General features: G+C 43.3%; 1 protein-coding gene across 2 annotated transcripts in view; it reads left to right on the forward strand.

The window, feature by feature from the left end:
- Positions 1-10213, forward strand: part of LOC138760820 (solute carrier family 22 member 3-like) — a 36709-nt gene extending 26496 nt beyond the window's left edge. For both annotated transcript variants that reach the window (XM_069931987.1, XM_069931986.1), the window contains 5 exons: positions 5084-5298; positions 7785-7893; positions 9022-9134; positions 9280-9379; positions 9475-10213. In XM_069931987.1, coding sequence (XP_069788088.1) covers positions 5084-5298; positions 7785-7893; positions 9022-9134; positions 9280-9379; positions 9475-9535 — 598 coding nt within the window. In that variant the 3' untranslated portion in view covers positions 9536-10213. The remainder of the gene's footprint in view (positions 1-5083; positions 5299-7784; positions 7894-9021; positions 9135-9279; positions 9380-9474) is intronic.
- The last annotated feature ends 609 nt before the right edge of the window (positions 10214-10822 follow it).

The following is a 10822-nucleotide window of genomic DNA, read 5'->3' on the forward strand; positions in this document are numbered from 1 at the left end:
ATGCACGGTTTGAGGCGATATCAGCCCACTGGCGGTGGTCAATGTGGCAGGCACCAAGAGATTTCTTTAGGCAGTCCTTGTACCTTTTCTTTGGTGCACCTCTGTCACGGTGGCCAGTGGAGAGCTCGCCATATAGCACGATCTTGGGAAGGCGATGGTCCTCCATTCTGGAGACGTGACCCATCCAGCGCAGCTGGATCTTCAGCAGCGTGGACTCGATGCTGTCGACCTCTGCCATCTCGAGTACTTCGACGTTAGGGATGAAAGCGCTCCAATGGATGTTGAGGATGGAGCGGAGACAACGCTGGTGGAAGCGTTCTAGGAGCCGTAGGTGGTGCCGGTAGAGGACCCATGATTCGGAGCCGAACAGGAGTGTGGGTATGACAACGGCTCTGTATACGCTTATCTTTGTGAGGTTTTTCAGTTGGTTGTTTTTCCAGACTCTTTTGTGTAGTCTTCCAAAGGCGCTATTTGCCTTGGCGAGTCTGTTGTCTATCTCGTTGTCGATCCTTGCATCTGATGAAATGGTGCAGCCGAGATAGGTAAACTGGTTGACCGTTTTGAGTTTTGTCTGCCCGATGGAGATGTGGGGGGGCTGGTAGTCATGGTGGGGAGCTGGCTGATGGAGGACCTCAGTTTTCTTCAGGCTGACTTCCAGGCCAAACATTTTGGCAGTTTCCGCAAAGCAGGACGTCAAGCGCTGAAGAGCTGGCTCTGAATGGGCAACTAAAGCGGCATTGTCTGCAAAGAGTAGTTCACGGACAAGTTTCTCTTGTGTCTTGGTGTGAGCTTGCAGGCGCCTCAGATTGAAGAGACTGCCATCTGTGCGGTACCGGATGTAAACAGCGTCTTCATTGTTGGGGTCTTTCATGGCTTGGTTCAGCATCATGCTGAAGAAGATTGAAAAGAGGGTTGGTGCGAGAACACAGCCTTGCTTCACGCCATTGTTAATGGAGAAGGGTTCAGAGAGCTCATTGCTGTATCTGACCCGACCTTGTTGGTTTTCGTGCAGTTGGATAATCATGTTGAGGAACTTTGGGGGACATCCGATGCGCTCTAGTATTTGCCAAAGCCCTTTCCTGCTCACGGTGTCGAAGGCTTTGGTGAGGTCAACAAAGGTGATGTAGAGTCCTTTGTTTTGTTCTCTGCACTTTTCTTGGAGCTGTCTGAGGGCAAAGACCATGTCAGTAGTTCCTCTGTTTGCGCGAAAGCCGCACTGTGATTCTGGGAGAATATTCTCGGCGACACTAGGTATTATTCTATTTAGGAGAATCCTAGCGAAGATTTTGCCTGCAATGGAGAGCAACGTGATTCCCCTGTAGTTTGAGCCGTCTGATTTCTCGCCTTTGTTTTTGTACAGGGTGATGATGGTGGCATCACGAAGATCCTGAGGCAGTTTTCCTTGGTCCCAACAAAGCTTGAAAAACTCATGCAGTTTGGCATGCAGAGTTTTGCCGCCAGCCTTCCAGACCTCTGGGGGGGATTCCATCCATACCTGCTGCTTTGCCACTTTTCAGTTGTTCAATTGCCTTATATGTCTCATCCTGGGTGAGAACCTCATCCAGCTCTAGCCTTAGGGGCTGTTGAGGGAGCTGGAGCAGGGCGGAATCTTGGACTGAGCGGTTGGCACTGAAAAGAGATTGGAAGTGTTCTGACCATCGGTTGAGGATGGAGATCTTGTCGCTGAGGAGGACTTTGCCGTCTGAGCTGCGCAGCGGGCTTTGGACTTGGGGTGAAGGGCCGTACACAGCCTTTAGAGCCTCGATGTTGTATACCCATGGAGAAAATCACATAACTTAAAGAAGAAATATGACACTTTCATTAAGATATGGCAACCATACTTAGATTATATAGGGGTCCAATTGTAAATGAGAAAAGAATTATGAAAGAAATAAGAGCTCTGACAGTATGAAAGTTTATATTCTTATATTGAGGGTGGGGGGGGAGGGGAAAAAAATTTCTGCTTTTTTTGTTTGTAAATATTTAATATATATTTGAAATGTACAAAAGTTTAAACACTGTAGGTATATATTTAAGGGGAAAAAAAATAAAGTATTTTTTAAAAAATGAAAGTCAAATAAGCCATTGAGGCCAAAAAACAAGAATGAAACTAAGAGCCATCGCCTCGATATTTACAAGGATGCTGCCCAGATTGGAGAGCATGTCTTAGGAAGATAGATGAGTGAACTGGGTCTTTCGTCCTGAGAGTGATGGAGGATGAGGGATGACCTGATAGAGGTGTACAATATGATGAGAGGTATTGATCATGTGGGTGGCCAGAGGCTTTTTCCCCAGGGCTGAAATGGCTAATGTGAGGGGCATATTTTTAAGGTACTTGGGAGTAAGTACAGGGGGAATGTAAGAGGTAAGTTCTTCACACAGAGAGAGGTAGGTGCATGGAATGTGCTGCCAGCAACGGTAGTGGAGGCAGGTAGAATAGGATCTTTTAAGAGACTACTAGATAGGTACATGGAACTGAGAGAAACAGAGGGTTGTGCATTAGGGAAATTCTAGGCAACTGTTGGAGCATGTTATTAGACTGCCACGACACAGTGGGCCAGAGGGCCTGTACTGTGCTGTAAATTTCTATGATCCATGTTCTATGCTTGAAATACCACTGGAATTGTAGCATATGGGTGTAAAACATGGAGGGAATGACTACTTTATGTAGAATTGCTAGTTCTGAAATTATCATGGAAATCTTTTTCTATGTTTTTCGTTAGTTCAATTTGGATGGTGCGAGCTTGTGGGCCAGCACAGTGTTACCTTGCAGGATCTCTGAATTATATTGTCTGCAGAGGACTTCATGATTAGAAATACAGAGGCTACACTGCAAGATACAAACTACTAGTTAGCCATGGAAACAGGATGGCCAGATTACAATTTGCCAAAAGTATTTAAAAGACCCTGCAGAATTCTGTAAAAGATCTTGCGGACAGATGAGACCAAAATTAACCTGTATCAGACTGATGGCAAGAGCAAAGTGTGGAGGCGTAAAGGAACTGTCCAAGATCCAAAGCATACCGCCTCATCTAAAACAGCCTGGGCATGCATGGCTGCCACAGGTACAGATACACTTATCTTCATTGATAATGCAACTGCTGATGGCAATAGCAAAATGAGTTCTGGGGTGTATAGAAACATCTTATCTGCTCAAGTTCGAGCAAATGCCTCCAAACTCATTGGACAGCACTTCATCCTCCAGCAAGACAATTATTCCAAACATACTACTAAAGTAACAAAGGAGTTTTTCAAAGCTAAAAACTGGAGCATTATTGAATGGCCAAGTCAGTCACCCAATCTAAATCCAGTAGAGCATGCCTTCCATATGCTGAAGAGAAAACTTAAGGGGATAAGCCCCTGAAACAAGCAAGAGTTGAAGATGGCTGCAGTAGAAGCCTGGCAGAGCATCACCAGAGAAGATACTCAGCGTCCGGTGATGACAAAGAATCACAGACTTCAAGCAGTCATTGCATGCAAGGGATATACAACAAAGTACTAAACATGACTACTTTAATATACATACCATTGCTATGTTCAATATATTATGGTGCCAAGAAATGAGGGGACTATGCATAAAAAATGCTGTAATTTTTACATAGTCAAACCAAAAAGTGTACAAATAACCTTGAATAAAATCTGGAATGCACACTTTAATCATGTGAATTGTTTGATTACAAATTTAAAACTGTGGAGCACAGGGGAAAAAGGAAAAAAGTGTCTTTGTCCCAAACATCATGGAGGGCACTGTATTATTAAAGAAATGGAAACCTATTATTAGAAAATAATGATAAGACTATTATTCTGTGTATGGATTTATGAAAGGGAAATCATGTTTTTCAAATTTGTTGGAGCTTTTTTGTAGGATTTAACTAGCAAAATAGATAAGGATGAACTAATTGATGTAATTTTGGACTTTTGTAATAGTGTTAAACAAGGAAATGGAATGCATGATGTTGATTGGGTTTGGTTAATGGCAGAAAACAAAGGGTGCATTGACCAAGTCATTGAAGCTTGGTCCTGAGTTGTCAATTGCTATCAATCATTTGGATGAGGGGTTCAAGTGCAATATAATCCAAGTCTACTGATGATACAAAGCCAAATAGAAGTGTGGGGCTTTGAGGAGGATACAGAAAGGTCTCAGGGTAAGTGAATGCACCAGAACACAGTTGGAAATAGTAAGGACATCCAGGTTTGTAGGAATATTTTTTAAATAGTGAGTAGTTGAAATGTTGCAAATGGATCTGGGCATTCTTGTGTATGAATCACAAGAAGTTAACATATTGATACAGCAAGCAATTCAGAAGATAGTTGGCCTTTATTGCAAGATTTGAGTGCAGAGAGGAGATATCTTTTTTCTAAATATATTGGTGGTTGGTGAGGCTACATGGAATGTGGTGTACTGGTCTAGACTCCCTACCTAAGGAATGAGGGTGTTGGGGTGATAGGGTAAAGTTCTGTGAGTCCTGAGTTCCACCTCACCATCATCAGAAGTCCTTTTACTGCTTCAAGACTCTTCCCAGGTCTTCCTCTCTATCTCAAGATCTTATTGACCCTGCCCTCCCCGTCTTAACCAAGCATTAACGGAACTTTGGTGAGTTGAACATTACCCTGGCAGAGTAGGGCTGTACAGTGCTGCAGAGGGCAGGGAATCTACTGCTTGGTTCTAGCAACCCGGGTTCAATCCTAACGGTGGTTGTTCCCAATATGGAATTCTTCCTATGACCAGCTGGGATTTCACCGTCCTCTCCCTTTTCCTCTGGGGTAATGGGTTAATTCGATACTGTAAATTGCTATTGATGTGAAAGGTAGAATCTGGGGAGAGTTGATGGGAATGTGCAGAGAATATACCAGGGTTATTTTAATTAGATACCTGGTGGTTGCTACAGGTTTGGCAGGGTGAAGGGCCAGATTCTGTGCTATATGATTCCAAGAACTGAGTTTCTATTCAAACACAGACCAAATGCAAAGTGGATATTGAGTGTGCAGAATAATCAATGTATGCACCAAATGCAATGAGGGTCATGAGTTCAGAAGAGAAATTACTGCTACAACTTACTTGCTCCTCTTCCACTGTGATCAGGTTCACAAGCAACGTGGTGTACTTGGGGCTTATCTTACGCCTGGGGTTCCAAGGGGTTGAGAGTTACAGCGATGTATTCGTAGCTGGGGCAGTGGAGCTGCCGGCAACAATGCTTGGTGTTCTGGTCGTTCACCGTGTGGGACGGCGCAGCCCCTTTGTGGCCTCCAGTGTTCTGGCAGGAGCCTTCTGTCTCATAGCAGCGTGCATCTCGGAAGGTAAGCAGGGAACTCTCCCACCAAATGAACATGTCTGCAGACTCCTGTACTGTGGCGGGCTTGGTGCTGTGTCATCGAGTATGTTAGATCTGTAAGGCACCAAGGGGCATGGAAATTGGGAGCTCAGGTCAAACTTGAGCTCACTGAATGGCACAGCAGGCCAGAGGGACAAACAGGTATCTGCTTCTGTTCTAATCTTTGTGGTCTCAAAAATTCTTCACGCTCCCTTTTCTTTTTTATTTCCTTTTCTCCCTTTCTCCCTCCCTCACTCCTTTCTCCCTCTATCTCTCCTCATTTCTCCCCACTCTCTTTTCTCTCTCCCTCTTTATCCTTTTCTCTCTAATTTTGGTCTGACATGTCTATCAACTTCCATAGCTCTGCTTGTTGTGAACATTTCCACTCTCTCTCTTTCTCTCTCTCCACCCCATCTTCTTGTACTCTGCAACATTAGTCCCCTGTAACTGTTCAGGCTGAATAAACTATGAGACAAGAAATAGTGGGTATATTTTCAGTAGGGGAGGTTCCAGGTAAAGTCACCACTGGGCTAGTTTGAAACCAGGCAGCTGGCAGGTTGGTGATGGGTTAGGTTCACTTGGAACATTTGCTGTAGTTACCTGTCATCATTGTACAGATGAAACTTTCTCCAAGTGCATGTGACCAAAAGATGCAGCATACGAAATGTAATTTAGAGAAAAGTTGATGGTTAAAGAAGAACTACAGATGCTGGAAACAAAGAGAAGCAGCAGTGGGTTAGGGAGCATTCACTTTCTGAGGAGATTTGGCATGTCATTGAATACTCCATCACACTTCAATAGGTGCTTTGTCGAAAGTATACTGTCGAGTTGCATCACAGCCTGGTTGGGAATTTGACTGCCTAGGAAGACAGAAAGCGGCAGAAGGAAGCAAATGTAGTCAGGTCCATCACAGACTATGTCCTCCCATCCATTGAAGATATCTTTGTGAAGTGCTACTTAAAGAAGGCAGCCAGATTTCAGATTTATTGTCAGAGTACATACATGACATCACATACAACTCTGAGACTTTTTTCCTGCGGGAGAGGCAGAATTACCACTATTGGTAGTGCAAAAATTAACTGTACACAGCGTATACATGGAAACAAATAAAGAATTGTAAACAGATCGTGAATATATACAAACCAACTGTGCAATACAGAGAATTTTTAAAAATCAATAAAGTGCACAAGTAAGAGTAATTGAGTTTGTCGTTGAGTCTGATGGTGGAGGGGTAGCAGCTGTTCCTGAATCTGGTGGTGTGAGTCTTGTGGCACTGATACCTCTTTTATGATAGCAGCAGGGAGAACAGAGTGTGTGCTAGATGGTGTAGATCCTTGATGATTGTTGCTGCTCTCCAACAGCAGCATTTCCTGTAGATGTTCTCGATAGTGGGGAGGGTTTGCTTGTGATGTCCTGGGCGGTGTCAACCTTTTGGAAAGCTTTACGCTCTCAGGGGTATTGGTGCCCCCATACCATATCCTGATGCAGCCAGTCGGCACACTTTCAACCACACATTTGTAGAAATTTGCCAAGGTTTCTGGTGTCATTACAAAACCTCCGCAAACTCCTGAGGAGGTAATAACACTGATGAGCTTTCTTCACGATGCCTTTAGTGTGTTCGGTCCAGGAAAGATCCTCCAAAATAATGACTTTCAAGAACTTAAATTTGCTCATCCTCTCCAGGGAATACCTCTGGCTTTCCCTTCCTGAAATCAACCATCAGCTTCCTAGTTTTGCTCCTTAGTCTTAGCCAACACCTTAAAGGACCCCATCACCCTGGACATAACCTCTTCTCACTTTTTCCTTTGGGCAGAAGGTATGGAAGCCTGAAGGCTAGGACTTTTAGGTTCAGCACAGTTTCTTTCCAATAGTTAGCAGGCTCTTGATTACACTAATCAGGGTCTTCTCCGACACCACAGAAGGACTGTCTCCCTTTTACATGAAGATAACTGTGAATATTTATTTTCAATCTATTCTTTTATTTATTGTTTCCTTTAATTCAATTAAGTGCACTGTTCTAGTTATTTTTTAGTTGTTTTTGTAGGTTTATTTTACAAAGTATCAGTTCAGCTGGAGCAAACAAAAATGTTGCTGCATATGTACATTGTATATGACAATAATCTCAGTATCGTTATCATCACTGGAGAGGAATGAATAGCTGATATTTCAGATTGGGATCCTTTATTGAGGCTTAAGAATCTGAGTATTGATAAAAGGTCTCGATCAAAATGGTTGCTGCCCAAACCAAGTCCCTCCAGTTTTTCAAAGCTGAAGCCTACTGGATAATTTAATCCTTTAGTTGACCAGTTAACCTTTTCGTGATCTCTCTGTCACCTACTCCAAGGCTGAGGTTTTGAAGGTGAGGCCAGATTTAAGGGCTGGGTTTATTATCAGCTGATGGCCTTGTCCTGCTTTAAGCAACTACTGCCCTTTTAAACTCTGCCTTTCTGCTTGTGTTTTACTCCTTCGAAGAAATGCACCGGCTCAAAACTGCCGTCACCACGCTGGCCAGATTTGGGATAACCATCTCACTCAGCATACTGTTCCTTGTGACCAACGAGCTGCAACCCACATCCATCAGGTAACTGGTAGAACGTCCCCATCATCTCGAGTCACATGAGGAGTCAGTCACACCGCATCCAAATAGAGCCTTCAACCCATTCTCTGTGCTGACCCACTTCTATTAATCCAACGTGAATCCCATTGATCTTTATTCTCCTCACATTCCCATTAGTTCCCACCTTGGATTCTCCCACTCTCATACACGCTAGGGATGATTTACAGCAGCCAGTTTACCCACCAAACCGCATATCTTTAGGATATAGGAGGAAGATGGAACTCCAAGGGAAAACACATATGGGCATAGAGAGAGGCCAGGATCAAACCTGGATCTCTCAAGCTACAAGGCAGCAGCTCGACCAGCTGGGCAACTATGTCGCCCCACAGGCACAGTGACACCAAGGATGGCTGTGCTGCTCCGTGGCAGTTAGCACTGAGGTTATTACTGAAGATATTGCAGCGTCGGCTGGTGAATTGTACAAACACTGAGCAGTCAGCCAGGCCATTCATCCCTTCTGCAGTGCCTGTACCAACTTGTGTCACACCACTTGCCCCCAGTGAAAAATGGGCCCTTAATGAAATCTCAATCACCCCTAATTACTTATTCTGTGGCCAGTCCCAAATTTCTTCCTATTGAGCCTCTCAGAATGAGCAGGTGATGACCCCACCTCTTTTGGTGCACTGGGAGTTAATTGGGCCAGAGCAGGGGTTCAAAAAGGAAGCAGTCAGCGCCACTTGATGTGATTGAAACCCACCTGTGGTGGTGTCAGGGTGTCATTCGGGGGCATTCTGTGATCTTCTCCCCTGGAGTAATCAGAGAGTGGCTCCATTGGAGGACGAAGGCAGGAGGGGTTTGTCAAGGGCACAGCTTGAGACAGCTGAGGAAAGAAATACTGAGGGAGGTCTACTTTAAAACATTATTGATTTAACTCTTTAGAAATAATTTGTCACCATCACTTTGTGCCTTACTTCACCAATCCCCAAACCTCTCACCCACTTCCTTGCTTCTCTTGTCTCCCACTTGTCCCTCAATTTCCATAGCCATCTCTGTTCTCTCTCCGCTTCTATCCAGTTTGCTGTGCTTTTCCTGATGGATAGGCAGGTGTTAGTTCATGATCTGATCATCATTTTTCCTTCAAAAATGAAACAGGAGTTTCGGAGTTTCGGTGTGCCTGGCACTGGGCGATGTTGGTGGGATTGTTGCGCCATTTCTGCTCTTCAGATTAACAACCATTTGGACCGAACTCCCTCTGGTGATTTTTGGTGAGTTTACAGAAGTGATTTAGACCATAAGACGTAGGAGCAGAAATAGGCTATTCAGCCAATTTTAAATTTAGATCTTAAATCATTTCTAATTGTCACGTGTACCGAGGTCCATTGAAAAACCTTCTTTTCCATGTTACTCCAGGTGTGCTAGCTGTGGTTGCTGGGGGACTAATGATGCTTTTGCCTGAAACAAGGGGAATGAGGTTACCGGAAGCTGTTAGTGATGTGGAAAATATTGCGAGGTAACTATGAATGGGGGAATGCTCTCACCCAGTCAGTGCACTTCTTCCCAAACTGTGACACATACCTCACGTTCTGTTCCACTCTTTTCCTCCAGACTTTACAGACACGACCAGGACGAATGTAAAGAGATGATCAACCTTCGAACATCAACCTAGGAAATAAAACAAAGCACACCAGAGAATAAAGTGATTGGGGATTAATCCAAAATAAGTCTTATTTATCAATCAACATGCAACCAATTGTTTGCATTCAATAGAAAATTGAATAATAATCTGAATGTTTGACATATTGATTAACAAATTTTTAATCAAAAAGTTAAAAATTGGTTTTCTATCTTAATAATGTTTGTAGTGGAAGGTAGTGTTGGTTTTATCAAGTGGTTCTGATGGATGGGATGGTCACATTGAGGCATTATTTTACTGTGCAGTTCGTTCTGCAGTAGAACTAGGGTTTATAACATGAGGCATCAATGCATGAATGAGACATGAGTGCACGGGGATGGTTACAATAACACACCTCAACACAGTTAGAAGGACTCACTGTTGGATAAGATGCATAGAAGGAACATCCTAGAATATATAAATCACCTTACATGATGTAACTAAACTTAATTTTCTAATTTTATATCCTTCAACAATTTTACTGTGCTAAGAGAACTTGATGTAAAACAGCAATAATAATAATAATAATGCTTTATCTTTTAGTGAAGAACATAACTGGCAAAGAGGACATAATGAAAGTTCAGTAATTCTAAAATCAAATTATATTCCAAAGCAAATGATACAAATAATGAAAAGCATCTAACAATTAAAGCTATCAAAAGAGATGAACCAATTGAAATTAAAATTAACAGTTTGTAGTTCTGAAAATTAAATGTATTGTTAACCACGTTTTACACCATTAGTTTGCTGTGTGATTTTTTTTTTCCCATGGCAGAATCTCCACATTATCCCAATCAGGGAGATGGAGGATGGAATGAAGTGAAACAGTGCAAACGCCTACTGAAGTTTCAGTGCCTGCCATGTCCACAAGCAATGTCTACCTGGATAGACACAACACCCAATGAAGTTTCAGTGCCTGCCATGTCCACAAGCAATGTCTACCTGGATAGACACAATGTGCTACATAGTGCCTGCCCACAAAATTGGGCTGTGCACCAAGATCAGGCAATGGAACAACTCCTTCCCACACAACCATCCCTCTTCTGGTGCACAGGAGAGAGAGTAAGCCTTGTACTATAGGTCAAGAATACAAATATCCTTGACCAACTTGCCCTGCTGCACCACACTGAGCTCTGATGATAATAGTTTGCAGTACGACTGAGAAAACCACCTCTTGTTGAAGCTAGCCATTGATGATGGAGTTAGAGGCAGAGTTCCACAGCATGGAAATGGGCCGTTAGAACCAACTTGTCCCTGCTGAACAATGAGCCCTCCTGCTTT

The sequence above is a fragment of the Narcine bancroftii genome, chromosome 4 (genome assembly GCF_036971445.1).
Source record: "Narcine bancroftii isolate sNarBan1 chromosome 4, sNarBan1.hap1, whole genome shotgun sequence".
NCBI lineage: Eukaryota > Metazoa > Chordata > Chondrichthyes > Torpediniformes > Narcinidae > Narcine > Narcine bancroftii.